This window comes from Elgaria multicarinata, chromosome 1 (assembly GCF_023053635.1).
Source record: "Elgaria multicarinata webbii isolate HBS135686 ecotype San Diego chromosome 1, rElgMul1.1.pri, whole genome shotgun sequence".
NCBI classification, from domain to species: Eukaryota; Metazoa; Chordata; class Lepidosauria; order Squamata; family Anguidae; genus Elgaria; species Elgaria multicarinata.
In genome coordinates, this window is record NC_086171.1 from 13,067,103 (window position 1) to 13,082,149 (window position 15,047).

A 15,047-nucleotide genomic window follows, 5' to 3' on the forward strand; every position below is an offset into this window, starting at 1 on the left:
GTGGATGAAAGGTCGAAACTTTGGACTGAATCTACATTTGGCCTGTCCTACTACACTGGCAGAAGTCCATGTACATTGATGGTGCTATATAAATAAATAAATAAATAAATAAATAATAATAATAATAATAATAATAATAATAATAATAATAATGTACTTCTCCACCCCTCTTCTCCATGGCAGTCCCTCCAGCCCCCTGAAAATGCTACACAGAAGGGTCCCTACTGAATGGGGAAGCCTATGGGATCAGGGGGGGCTGAGGGGAAAGGGGGAATCGCTGAAAATTGGGTGGAGACACCTTCCATGAAAATGGAGTTCCACACATTGAATGTGGAACTCTGCACATTTGGGGAGGGGATACCCCTTCCTCCCACAACAAAGCCTACTCAGCAAGGTCCCATGGCCCTCTGCGTAGTGTTTTCGATGAGATAGAGCAAATGCCGTGGGATGAAGGGGATGGGAAAGTCCGCTTCCATCACCTACATCTGGATCCAACCCATTATCCCTTGGGGTGAATTCTTTATACTGGTATCACCCAAAAGGCTGTTGCAGAAGTTCCGGGGAAGCGGGAGGTGGGGGATATGTTCATGACAAGACTGAGATCAATAAATGAAAGCAAATATTTGGTTCTCCAATGGTGACCTTTCTCAGTGTTTTGCTCTTAATTCTCAGTGGCTACAATGTTATGAGTGCTGCACCGTTATTGTTTTAATCCAATAAACACACACAGGCTTTCATCATCATTTTGAGCCAGAATCCATTTTTTGCTACCCAGTTCTCTGATAGTGTCTCTGCAAAAAAGTACGTTTCTTCAGCAGATAAACCTAGCTACGGACCTCATATAGGTTTCACTATTGGAAATCTCATTTGCATGCCCAAGCACCCTGAAATAATTATGCCCATGTTACTGGTGAGAAACAATGATGAAATCCTGGTAACAGCAGATGCAATTAGATGCAGTTAGGTAAGCTGTATGTTAACCAAAGGAGTGACAGTGACCCAGATCAGATTTGCTAGCTGACATGTGAAATGGTAAAACGTTTGTACGTCCTGGCATAAATTGCACATGCCTGTAAGCGCCCTTGTTACAAAATGTCAGCCTTCTGTGGGGCTACAGGAGGAAAGAGCTGCTTCGTCACCCGTTTCATTTTGAATTAAGGTATCTGCAAAAATAACACTTGGATATAAAAAAGCAGCTCAAAACAATTATACCGTGGCAGAAGTAGAACAAATGGGGGTGGGGGAAAGCAACAATTATGTCTAAGTCAGGGATTGGGAACCTGTGGCCTTCCACATGTTGACCTGCAATGCCCATCATCCCTCACCATTGGTTATGCTTGCTAGGGCTGGAGGACCACTTGTTCACCACCACTGGACCAAGTAAATACAAAAGTAAATGTACTTTAACTATATTATTTCAAGACAGTTTATTGGCATTTTGACACTGTTACAATGCAGTTAAGCCAAACAGCATGAAACAGAATTTCAGCCCTTTCAGTCATTCAGAATTTCAGGACAAATCCTTTCAGGGCGGCACATATACCAGCTGCTCAAAACCAGTGGAAAACACCTGTCTGCCTCAGTAAAGCCATTTAAACATTTTAGGATGCAGTCCTAGAGGGGAGATCTGGCCTTCCATTCCCCACCCTGCAGAATGAGGGCAAAGGAGGACACACCGTTCTCCTTGCCTTTAGACATGCCCATAACTTGGCTACTGACCTACATCAGCCCTGGAGCTGGTGTAGATGAATTCTCTCCCATTGATTTCAGTGGAATTCACAAAATAAAATGAAAAATGGCCCCCAGAAGGGAAGAGGAAGTGGCAATGCAGTTTCTTCCTCTCTTCAGGACTGCCAGGCTTTCACCAGCAGGGCTTTGGAATTCTTTGGAGCTCCAAAATTGGAGCTGTCCATCAGGGGAGATAGGCATTGCCCTGCCCATGAATCACTAAAACTTATGTGGATGATACTATAATACCTTGAATAATTTGAATAATACTTAGGATGAATCCTTACAATGAGTAATACTGGACAATTTTAAGTAATGCTAGGCAGTTTTCATGCAACCAGTCAAAGCATAAATTGCATATTATTGCTATTTTATGTCCATTGGTATCTGCACTTATTGACAAAATGCAACCACTTTCTTAATATTAGATCACATTGTCTGAATAAACATCCTATGCATATCTACTCAGAACTAAGTCCCACTGAGTTCAACTGAGTTAGTCCAATGCAAGTGTGTATAGGATAAGAGTCATAATGATTGTCAGCCTATGGAGACATCAGCTACCTTGGTAGGATCTCAAGAAGTTCAGTTTTAGTCAAATAATTTCCTGATCCATTTTTCTGAAGGGCAAAAACTTGACAAAGGACAGCAAAATGCACTGCTTTCTCTTTCTCTCACATACATATACAAAGAGAGAGGGGTGGGGAGGTAGGTTGGATTTTTGGCATGTACTGTTTTAAGATTGTGGATGGTTTGTTAACCATGCCAAGACCCCACCTTCAGTGCATCCAGACAACATGATAAGCCATGGTGACCACCTGCCATGGGTTGAATATTTAAAATGGGCAGCAGTATGCACCCACAATCCATTGTGGCTTAAATAAAAATGGTGGTCTGTGGCGATCATGCGAACCAGGTCAATGTAATGCCTCAGGGCTAGGAGATGAAGGCAAGAATGGTTTCTACTCCCATTTTCCTGTTCTTTGACATGGCAGCTTTGGAATTTTTCAGGTTATTGCTGTTCCACACAAACCAATTGTGAATCAAGCCTAAATGCATGCAATTACTCCAACAGATTTAACTTTCTAGCTTTCTGTCAGGACTTCAATGCTTATTCAGCCTTGGGTGCTTCACGTAGACCAGAGCAAAGAGATATTTCTGTTTTTCTCAGAATGTAACTGAATTTCTTCAAGAACATGAAAGAGGAAGAACAATTACCTGTAACGTTCAAACCATCCGACCTTTGACACCATACTGACCGAGAAGATCCTTTCCATGGGCTGGCCATCCAATTGTATTCATAACACTGACCATCTGAATTGAAGATATTAAAGCTGTCAGATATACTCATTTGCCTTTTTTGAAAATATATTCATAGCAATTGGAAAATCCCAGCAGTTTTTCTTCTTTCTTTTCCATTTTCTTTCTAGCTTCATTAATCAAACCCACTACATGAACTATAATCCAGGGAAGAATTCTTCATCACTGTAAAACTAGGCAACCAGCCTTTTTTGATACAGGAATTGATGTGTGCATATTAACTCTACACAAATGTGTCCTGGAATACTTTATTTATTGATATATTTATTTCTTTTAGACATTTCTACCCTGTCCTTCAAAAAGAAATTTCCCAGCTCAGCTTACTCTAAAACCACAAAATAAATACATATAATAAAACAACCACACAATAAAAATTCATGGCAAATAAAACCAGTATGCTACCAATCACCAAATATATTTTAAATACTTAAAAACTTGGTCTGATGGTGAAAATACATCAACGCAGATGCCAGGGGGTTCTTCTAGGGCAAACATTGCATAATTGTGGTGCTGCCACCTAAAAGGCATTTTTCTTAGTTGCTACCTTCTGTATCTAAGATGATGGGGGTGTCCAAAGAAGGACCTCTCAATATGAGCCAATGCATGGAGTTGACTCATATGACGAGAGGGAATTCAACAGGTGCCCTGGTTCGAAGCCTTGAGCAGCTGTAAATGTCAACACCAGAACTTTGAATTGGACTCTGAAATGAACCAAGACCCAATGAAGCTGTTTCAAAGTTGGCAATATATATTTCCAATCTCCAGTTCCAGTAAGCCATCTTGGAGCTGTATTCCAAGGCAGTCCCATGTACAGCACATAACAGTAATCCCACCTGGATGTTATCAGGGCATTGCTAACTCCATCTTATACAGTCCTGCCTCTTCTGAACCGTGGACGTTTCGCATGCAATGCATGCTGTTACCAATGAACTTTGCCCCCTTTCCCGCTATGATGGACAGCAGTGACAGAGCCTGGATTCTCCAGACATACTGCTTCCCTGTTTTTTTCTTTTGCTGCAATGTGAATTAACAGAATGTACATACCTTAAAACTAGCAGAACTTTGAATTGGACTCTGAAATGGATTGGACTCTGAAAGGGATTTTGGCACTCACCATTACATTGTCTTGTGTCCAAAACCTGTTCTGGACAGAGGTGTTGATTTTCTAGGTCTTGAATGATCACTGCTCGTGATCGAACCTGTATTCCTCCAAAGCCCAGGTCTTCACCATTTAAACAAGTCAACTGACAAAGGCTCCATTCTGTCCACTCCTTTAAGTAACAATCACCTGCCCAATAATAAAAACAAAAATTACCAAAGACTAGTAACTAGAGGGGCTTACTATATTGGGTTACATTTTTCTCCCTCAATCAAAGTATTAGAACCCAGGGTCATCCCGTGAAGCTGACTGGTGGAATATTCAGGACAGATAAAAGGAAATGCTTCTTCAAAAAGCACAAACTATGGGATTCACTGCCACAGCATGTTGTGATGGCCACTAGTTCAGATGCTTTTAAAAGGGGGTTAGATAAATTCCTGGAGAAGAATGCTATCCATGGCTACTAGTCCTGATGGCTATGTGCTACCTCCAGTAGCAGTGACAGTAAGCCTATGTAAACCAGTTGCTGGGGAACATGGGTGGGAGGGTTCTGTTGCATTCGTGTCCTACTTGTGGGTCCCTAGTCAATAGCTGAACAGAGTGCTGGACTAGATGGACCTTTGTCCTGATCTAGCATGGCTCTTCCTATGTTATTATGTAACCTTAAACCTTAAGTATTTTTGCAGGATTATTTGATTGTAACACTGGCATAGAATGTTCATAGCTTGCCCTAGCTAGGCTTTTAATTAACCTCATCCAAACCCTTACATGCTGGCACAAAGAGGACTGGGAGTGAGCTCTTAGAACTAATCACCTGCTTATTAGTGTGTCTGATATTTTAGCTTTCATTATCCAGGCACAAAATATTACTGACAAATCATATTTATTTATTTATTTATTTATTTATTTATTTATTTATTGCTTTATAAGAGCAATGACTATACTGCCCAATAGCCAAAGCTCTATGTATCCTCTATACCAGAACCCCTATGTTTATATTAAAAAATGGACACAGTTCCCTTATGTCTTTTGAGATCCACACAAAACACAGCATGGTAAGAGAATGTGGGTTTGTGGAAAAGTCAGTTTTGCCAATAGTGTCATGTCTATGGAGGTCATAAAGCTAAAGACGCATCCCGGCTTGCAAATGAGCTAAGAGCTTTAATTATTCCAGCAAAAGGACTATTAAAAATTCATGTTGCCTTCCATTATGTTGACAACAAATAAAATCAGCCCCATGTTAACTAGATGCCTTAATGAAGGGCTTTTATTTGCTAACATTAAGAAATTGTGTAAAGAAATGAATTATTGAATAAACGATGTGCCTATAATAGGTGGGCATAGAGTGATCTTTGGAAACATTAGCCAGAGTGCACCATTAACACATCCCCACAGGGCAGTTAATCTTCTCTTTGGTGAATTGTGGGACCATTCAAGCAAAGGTTATTTCCTCAGCAAAATTTCGAGTGGGGAAAAATGGTAGTTTTAAAGATAATTTTTAAAAGAGCAATTCATTGGGGCTTGTTGTAGCACTTGTTCTGATTTGGTGGTTAGTGTTGAGTATATTATTATTATTATTATTATTATTATTATTATTATTATTAACATTTCTATACCGTCCAACAGCCAAATTTTTCTGGGCAGATTATAAAAGATTAAAACCTTAAAAATACAATATAAAACATATGATTAAAAACCCATTTACAAAACAATTTAAAAGTTGAAATGAGGGAGACAGTTTTGTGAAAAGCTTAATCAAAGAGTGTCATCAGATGGGGGGATCACATTTCCTTACTGTCACTTCTCTCCGCCCACCACCCAACCCCGCTTCTGCCCAATGCTTCCTCTTTCTTTACATGGGGAAGAAAGAAGAAGTAAACAATGAACACGTGGATGTTTTTATCCTGCTGCTTCTCCTGCACACAGCAGGAAATAGTGGGACATTTCGCTACTGCCAAAAAAGTCAGATTTCCCAGGTCGTTTTTTGCAACAGGAAAACTAGCAAGGGGCGAGCGACACGTGGGAAGCCAACAGTGTTGTCAAAAGAAACTGGGAAAAATTTGAGTGCCCAGGAACGAGTGTGTGATAAAACGCTTGTCTGATGACACTCTAACTCTCTGACAGTTGTGTTTGCTGGCAGCGGGACAGCAGTGGGCACGTGCAGCCTTTGGCCCCTGCTGAGTTCTAGGTTTGGGGTGAAGCAGGCAATCCTCCCTCAGTGCAGGATTTTCCTGCATACCTCAAGGGTCCTCTCACCTACAGGGACCCCGTCCTCCATTCACCTCTCTCCTCCTGTTTGTGTTTGTAGCGCATCCGCACATGGGATGCCTAATTTACCAGCAGGAAAATATTCGAGTTATAATGCGGAATTACATTCATACGAAGCTTTGAAGGGATAGAAAACTCCTTTGACTTGCTGTGGCATAGAGCAATGTAGTGTGGGCAGGAACATACCCTGCCAGGCTTTCTTTCAATGAATTCTTCAGCACTGAGTACAACCACAGTGTATCATTCCCCCAAACAAATTGGTTACCTGGGCAAGGCAGGGTGCAGGTTTCCTCAAGCACAATTTTCTTGTTGCCATCAATGACAGGTTCAATTTCCCCACAAAATTCTTCATCCACTATTTTGCCAATGTCGTCGCTGGACCCATCATAGACCACACAAGAAATGTTTCTGGCTCTTGTCCCTTCTCCACACTGAGCATCCTGGAAAAGGAGAACCATTAAAAAAAAAACCTGCTGAAAGTGGAAAATGTTAGACACACTTCCACATATATTTAATGGGACTTCCTTACTGATGAGAAGGGAAGCATATAAATCCTATTAATCTGTCAAAATGCATATACTAGGAGTTTGATCTGAGGTAGCTAAACTGCCTGGTTCAGCCCCATGCATAATTAAAATGCCCAAATTGTTGTTCAAAGGCAAGCAATCTCTGTAGCATGGTGATTTGGAGGAAACCAGGCTGTTCGTATTTTCTGTTTGTATAATAACAACAAGTTTTCTAAAATAACAGACAAAGAAGGTCTTGGTAAAAAAGGAGAGTGGAGCCCTTCATGGAAGAGAGATCCTGGATCCAAACACTGTAGGTAAAATTGCCAAGAGTCATTTTACTTAATCAACAATAGGTTGTTTCATGGAATTTTGCTTTGTAAGTATTAGGCAGACTTCTCGATGGAAGTGTGCAACTATAAGCCTGTCCTATTTGCTTTCCTATTATATAGGAATTATATGATTGTGCTATGGGTTCATAGGCTGCTGATAATCAAAGGGGAGCATCAAAGCTAAGATTATCATGGGGCAACCATCTTTTTGATTTCCAAAGATATCTGAAAACAGGCTATGGCTTCAGTTCACTCCCCCTCAACCTTGCTTTTTAGACCTGCTCCCTTGGGCCATTGCTAAATACTACCACAAATGCTCAGAAAGGGCACAGTATCAGTTCAGAGTATATTAATTATTTATTATTATTTATCAGCATTGATACACTTCCTTATCAGCTAAAAATCATCAAGATGAAGTGACTGTAAGTTTGGATGTGCCCCTCTGTCAAAATTTCCTTCCCCCAAATCAGCAAGTCAATATAAGACTTTGTTGGAAGCTTTCACCCTGGCATGATAGCTGTGCAAAGGCAGGCAGATTTTAACATAGCTTATTCAGACACGCTGCCTCTCTTGGGACTTCACCATATGCCCTTGGTAAACATGTGAATTGACTTACAAGACAGAGTGGTGTCAATGGCAATGAATGGCTTCCATTTCTGGGGTTGGATCCAGCATCTGCCTTGTGAGAGGGGAAGGGACCTTCCATGAAAGGAAGGTCTCTGCTCGTGGAAAGTCTCTGTCTGGTTTTTAGGGAACCCGCTCTTGACACAACTCATCCCATTCAGCAGGGTCTCCTGACTCCTTGTGTAGCATTTTCAGGGGGCTGGAGCATCTGCCATGGGAAGTGGCAGAGAAGTCCATTTCTATCAGCACAGTCTACCACATATCTGCATCCAACCCCTGGTTTTTCACTCAAGGAGGTTCAGGCAGTGTTCAGGTCACTCTTGGAAACCTCTTTATAATGATGTCTGAGAGCCTGAGTTTAGAGCAGGGATGGAGAACCCATGGTCTTCCAGATGTTGTTGGTTTCTAACTCCTATAAGCCCCAGCCAGCATTATTATTATTATTATTATTATTATTATTATTATTATTATTTATTATTTATTTATTTATTTATTTATTTATATAGCACCATCAATGTACATGGTGCTGTACAGATAACACAGTAAATAGCAAGACCCTGCCGCATAGGCTTACAATCTAATGAGTTGTAGTAAACAATAAAGAGGGAAGGAGAATGCAAACAGGCACAGGGAAGTGTAAACAGGCACCGGGTAGGGTGAAGCTAACAGTACAGAGTCAAAGATGTAGTCCAGCAACATCTGGAGGGCCTCAGGTTCACCAACTCTGGCTTAGATGTAGTTCATAAACAGTTTTATGCACACTGTACGTGTATTACAAATATGTAAGGATGAAAGGCTTCAAACGTCTATTTTACCTCAACTCTGCATTCAGCCCACTGACTGTACTGCCATCGATAACAAGGTTTTACTGGGCAGGGTTTGAATTGCTCCATTTGTGAAGGACAAGGTCTCCCATCACCTTGGAAGGGTTGGATAACAGTTCTCCTCCGTATCATCTTTCCTTCAAAACACAGAGAGAGAGAGAGAGAAGCGAGAATGTACCATTGGTATTTGTCACATTGAACAAGATATCTTTCAGCCCAAGAAGCTTGATTTACCCAGGAATGATTCTCTTATTCCATACATTAGCTAGAAAGCTTATAAGGAACTGGTTGTGGGTGGATCTTTGGCCTGGATCAAATAGGGGCTAAACCACATGCTGTTTTAAAGTTGTAGCATGCAGATGACTCTCACTTTCTTTTTTATCTCCAAGTAAGTGCACTTGCCCCTGATCAGGGCTGGGGCTACCTTGTATGGGTAGGGGAGATTTACACCTTCCCACCCAGCTACCAATGAAAATTCTCTCTCTGCTCTGTTTAAGCCCCCATGGGGGGATTTAGGAGGGGAAAACCAGTTGTGTGAGAAGATTTAATCCTCCCCAACCTGTGAGTGGTGGTCCTGATACAAATCAGGGCCCTGCATGCTTACTTGGAAGGAAAAAGTGAAGTGGAGCTCATCTGTGCATTGCATATTTAACAAACCATGTAGGTTAGCCCTACATCAATGGACAGGAAGGCGGATTTTTGTACCACAGCAATCTCCTAGTCAGCTGTTAGCTGCAGGCTGATAGAGGTTATCATATTGTTGGGCTATACTGGACTAGCTGAAGGGACAATGTTAGATGTCTTAAAGAGGTCTACAGCTTGTGAGAAGAGCAGGGAGCTGTCTGTATCTTGCCTATGAAGCTCTGTATACATGTAATGATGGCACTGTAGTGTCTAACCATCGTCATCATATTGCAATACATAATAGAAAGGTAATGCCATGGTCCGCAGAAGCATTGGATGAGGGCTAACAAACTGAGACTCAATCCAGGCAAGACAGAGGTACTGTTAGTGGGTGGTTCATCTGTCCAGTGAGGTGATGTTTGCCCTGGCCTGGACGGGGTTGCACTCTCCCTAAAGGATTGGGTCCATAGTTTGGGGGTGCTCTTGGATCCAGAACTGTCACTTGAGGCACAGGTGAACTTGGTGGCAAAGAGCACCTTTTATCAGCTTAGGTTGATATACCAACTACGCCCTTATCTGAACAGAGATAGCCTAGCTACAGTTATCCATGCTCTGATAACCTCTCGTTTGGATTACTGCAATGTGTTATACGTGGGGCTGCCTTTGAAAACGGTCCGGAAGCTTCAGCTGGTACAAAACAGGGCAGCCCGTTTCTAACAGGGACTGGCCGGCGAGATCATATTATGCCAGTCCTTTTACAACTTCATTGGCTGCCAGTCCAGGTCCAGGCCCGATTCAAAGTGCTGGTATTGACATTTAAAGCCCTAAACGGTTTGGGGCCAGGTTATTTGAAGGAACGCCTCCTCCCATATGTACCTGCCCAGACCTTAAGATCATCCACAGGGGCCCTTCTCTGTGAGCCCCTGCCAAAGGAAGTGAGGTAGGTGGCTACTAGGAGGAGGGCTTTCTCCGCTGTGGCACCCCGGTTGTGGAATGAGCTCCCCAGAGAGGTCCGCCTGGCGCCTACACTGTACTCCTTTCGTCGCCAGCTGAAGACCTTTTTATTCTCTCAGTATTTTAACACTTAATTTTAACTTAAATTTAAATTTTACTGTTCTAACTCTGTATTTTAATCTTATATCAATTTTGCTGCGTGGTTTTATCCTGGTTGTGCTTTTTATTCTGCATTTTTTGTATTTGTGCTTTTAACCTGTTGGTTGTTTCATGATGGTTTTAATTTTTGTGAACCGCCCAGAGAGCTTCAGCTATTGGGCGGTATAAAAATGTAATAACTAAATAAATAAAATTTACTCTTGAGAAAAGGTATTTAGGAATGGGCTGTAAATGACATGCCTGCAGCTGTCTAACAGAAAAACCTGTTCTAAAACTATTGTCCCCCACCCATCTGTGGCACAGAAATACCCCCACAACCAGGTACTTTTGCTCCAATTCATGGTATGCAATTGCCATTTGCCATGCATGGGCTACTCCTGCCCTTCTCCGATAATCTCAATAGAAGACTGAGAATCTGCCCAGTCCAGCAGAGGCTGGTGGCTCCAATTTCAGTGGGGCGGTGAATCCATTTCGGGTTTCAATCAGAACCAGCCAGAATGCTATAGGAGCTATCCAACATGCTGAACCTATTTTGGGGGCAGCATTTTGGATAGCTCCTTTAGAGTTCTGGCTGGTTCTGACTAAAACCCAGAATGGATTCATCTCCCCACTGAAATCAGAGGAACCAGCCTCCGCTGACGCAGTCCTCCACCCCACCAGCCCCAATGAGCACCAGCCACCACTGGCTGTAATATTTGCTTATCTTGTGTTATGAGCTGCTAGAATTTGTAATCTGAATCCAGGGATTACAAACTTCACTGTCATCACACTTTATAATAAAAATTAGCCTTCTCCAACCTGGCGACCTCCAGATGCTTTGGACCCCAACTCCCTTTATCCCCAGCCAGTGTACTGGATGATAGGACTTTTGCTCCAACACATCCAGAAAACAGCAGGTTGGAGAAGGCTGATATAAAGAACAACTGTTTTATAAAGAGGGAAACTGAAACTTGCTGCTTCATTCACACCCTGCCTTGACTTCCATTTAATAAGGTGTCTTGTTCACATCAACTTTCTTTGGGATAAATTTAGAAGTCTACTAGATTCACAAGAGATGACTATTTAGAAAGCAAGGGGAGCTTTCTGTTTTATCCTCTTTGTCTCTCCCGTCATCTTTAAATATGGAGAATATTCAAAGGAGACAGGATATTTCACCAAGTAGAATGGATTTAGCAGCCTGTAATCTTCAGGCTGGCTACAGCTGACACGCTACCCAGGCCTATTTGCAGACCTAGGCTGTATTTCAAGGAGTTGTACAATCACACAGGGTCCTTCCCCCCTCCCTTTTGTGATCCCTTTGGCTGCTTCTGTTTCTTCCTTCCTAAGGTATTACATTTCATTACTGGGACAGATGGTACAGCGCTGTCACAAGGAATAGTGTGTGGGTGTGCTTGACAAATGTAGCAGCAGTTAATGGTTTTCTGACCAGTTAGTTATTGCTCTCCTTAGAGTTCCAAGAAAGCCTTAATGAGTGAAAGTGTATCAAGTATTGTAACTAAAAGCAGACAAAATATTGGTTTAAACAGGTGGAGAACATGTGGCCCTCCAGATGTTGCTAGACTGCAACTCACCGTTAGCAACATCTGGAGGGCTGAACAGTCCCCATCTTTGGATTAAAAGCTACAATAGAGGAACAATAAGGAAACAATTGTTACTGAGAGCTAGAAGTCCTCTGAACAGCCCAATCCTATCCATGTCTACTTAGAAGCAAGCCCTGAGAGGTGTGTATAGGACAGCAGCCTAAGTTATATTCTGTCCTCAAAGGAACTGTTTTTTATACTAAGGAAATTATACTTGCAAGCTTCCCTTTAGACTCCACTGAGTGGCAGCAGAGCTGTATTAGAAGCTAGCTATGCCTCTCTGTTTCCTGCTAAGATGCTGTACAACTTGAATGCTCGAAGCCATGAATACAGTTAGTGGTTTGGATCCAGATTTAGTCATACTTAGAGGAGACCCACTCAAACCAATGGGACTTAAGTTAGTTATGTCTTACCTGGCCTATTAATTTCAACAGGTCCACTCTAAGTATGATTAAATCTGTATCCAACCCAGTATATTATGGTGGTGGGATGCCTCTCCTGCTCATTGCACAGTGGTTATGCCACTGGCTGTAAACTTTCATCACTGGAAAGCTTTAACCACATGAAACCACAGTTTCAGATCCCAGTTAAACATAACCCTGATTATCCTTAACCATGGTTAATGATGGTGCTAGCAAGCAGCCTAAAGGGGGGAATTTGCTCCAGTTAGGAAAATAGATGGGCAAGAGCAGGCTGTGGATGGTGTTACTCCTGCATTACTTTTTTTTATGTTTCTTGCCTCTCACACATTTGTGGAATTGTTCTTCATAATTCCATTTTAAACAAATAGGAAAGAGCGCATTTCTGTTTCAACATCTCTGATTGTTAATACCTTCCTGGATTTTCTAGATTCTGCAATCAGAAAAGTATTTAAAACAATATGTGGACATTAGTTGAATGTCCAAAAAAGGAGCACAACATCTTTGGTTTTTTTGTTTTGTTTTGTCTTTTCTGTCTCCTTAAGAAGTTGTAAAGAAGAACCCATCCAAATGGGACCTAAAATGGTCTTCTGTTCATTCGGATATGCCAGACACAGATAGTCTCCTGCAGGAGTCCCAGGTAGCATTTGCCTTGTCTGGTTTCTATTATCTAAATCAGAAATGGATTTTGACAGTCCTGATCCTCTTAGCACAAGCATGGCATCAGGGGAAGATTGCATGCAGGCAACACAAACCTCCCCTGACCTACCAATCTCTTTATCCAAGCAATTGCCCCTTCTGTTTCTTGGTGACTGATATGAGCTTGGTGCTCCTTCTTAAGATGTTTTAAGTATCTGCCAAAGGAAAGCTTCTGAACTAACCAGCTAGGCCACAAGCCTGGGAGCATTCAGACCACGGAGACCAGTCAGAAAGCTGACAGTTCACAGGACATTCCACCACGCAGGTTGTGTTCATATGCCAGGTCCTTTCCAAGCCGAGCTAAAATAGAATGACAGAACCATCAGCAAGTCAAGTGCAAGTTGTCCATAACACATCTTCAACTAAAAGTTAATAATTCCAAAAGAGAAAGCTGGGGAGGGGGAGTTCTATTGTATATATTTATTAGCCAGGATATGTTTCCTCTAAACATGGTTTTAGTTCCTGAATAGGGTACAAAAAACACCATAAACATCCTTCTGTTATGGTCTTGAAATCTGGAACTGGGGAACAGTGACAGAATATGTCACTTTAAGTTGCACCTTGTCTGAAATTTTAAAAAGGGAGAAAGGAATAAAATACACCACATTTACAATTTCCCACCTACACTATACATCAGAACATCAGAACATGTTTAAGAACATAAGATGTGCCATGCTGGATCATGCTGAGGGTCCATCTAGTCCAGTACTCTGTTTACACAGTGGCCATCAGCTGTCAACCAGGGACCAACAACACAGTACAACAGCACCCTCCCACCTATGTTCCCCAGCAACTGGTGTGTACAGGCTTACTGCCTCTGCTACTGGAGGTTGCACTTAGCCATCAGGACAAGTAGCCATTGATAGCCTTCACCTCAAAGTATTTATCCAACCCCCTTTTAAAGCCATTATAGGCATGTGCAACACATTTCATTAGGGTGTGCACCCAGAGATATTTTTTTCAAAGGCAAACATTTATTGAATATTCAGTCATAAAGGATATTATTTTTATTCATTTATTTATTTAACACTGTAGACAATGATGCCCTACTCCATGTTCGGCTTGCCTGACCATGGGAGGGCTGTTGCAGGTGACGGGGTTGTGGAGGGAATGAGACGTTTCTCAAGCTCCAACATTGGTGGGAGTTTGTGGTGACATTGGCCAGCGGAGGGGCTTCCGAGGCAATATTAGCCTTTGGGGGCCCTCCTCCTGGGCCGGATCTACACTACTGCTTTAAAGCGCTTTATAACAGTTTTATAGTGCTTTAAAGCAGTTAAAGCGCTTTATAACAGTTATAAAGCGCTTTAAAGCAGTAGTGTAGATCCGGCCCTGGTCTCTTTGAAGCACAGGTTCTGGCAAAGAGGCTCCCAACAAAGCGATTCCTTTTTGCTCCTGCTGCCAGGAGCAATGGCACTCATTGACCTCGTTCAGAACACACCTAAAACCATGGCATTAACCACAGTGGTTAAGCCAGAAAGCCAGGCTATGTTCAGAAGACACTTTAAACCATGGCTTTAACCATGGTGAGTAAAGTAAAAAGCCTTATTTACATGGTTAAAGCCATGGTTTAATGTGTCTTCTGAAAATGGCCTAGCTTTATGGCTTAACCACCATGGTTAAAGCCATGGTTTTAGGTGTCTTCTGAATGGGCCCTCTGAGAGGTAGCAGTTCTTTGGCATGGCAGCAGCAGAGCTGCCAGAAGACAGCTGGAAGACTGTTCCTGCTATCTCTGGATCCCCACTCTGGATCCCCACTCAATGTCCCCCTCAATTTGGCACTTATTGCTTGAAACATTAGTACACCCCTTGCGCACATCACCATCAGATTTTCTGGCACAAACAGCACACCCTTTGCGCACATCACCACATCTTGTGGTAGTGAATTCTATACTTTTAACTATGCACTGTGTGA

The 15,047-nt window shown here is 42.1% G+C and overlaps 1 protein-coding gene across 1 annotated transcript in view; it reads right to left on the reverse strand.

Moving 5' to 3' along the window:
- Nucleotides 1-15,047, reverse strand: part of THSD7A (thrombospondin type 1 domain containing 7A) — a 341,657-nt gene that overhangs the window by 6,532 nt on the left and 320,078 nt on the right. Inside the window, exons 22-26 of the mRNA XM_063123528.1 lie at nt 13,319-13,436; nt 8,693-8,838; nt 6,681-6,855; nt 4,163-4,336; nt 2,947-3,042 (exon numbers count right to left, since the gene is read on the reverse strand). Coding sequence (XP_062979598.1) covers nt 2,947-3,042; nt 4,163-4,336; nt 6,681-6,855; nt 8,693-8,838; nt 13,319-13,436 — 709 coding nt within the window. The remainder of the gene's footprint in view (nt 1-2,946; nt 3,043-4,162; nt 4,337-6,680; nt 6,856-8,692; nt 8,839-13,318; nt 13,437-15,047) is intronic.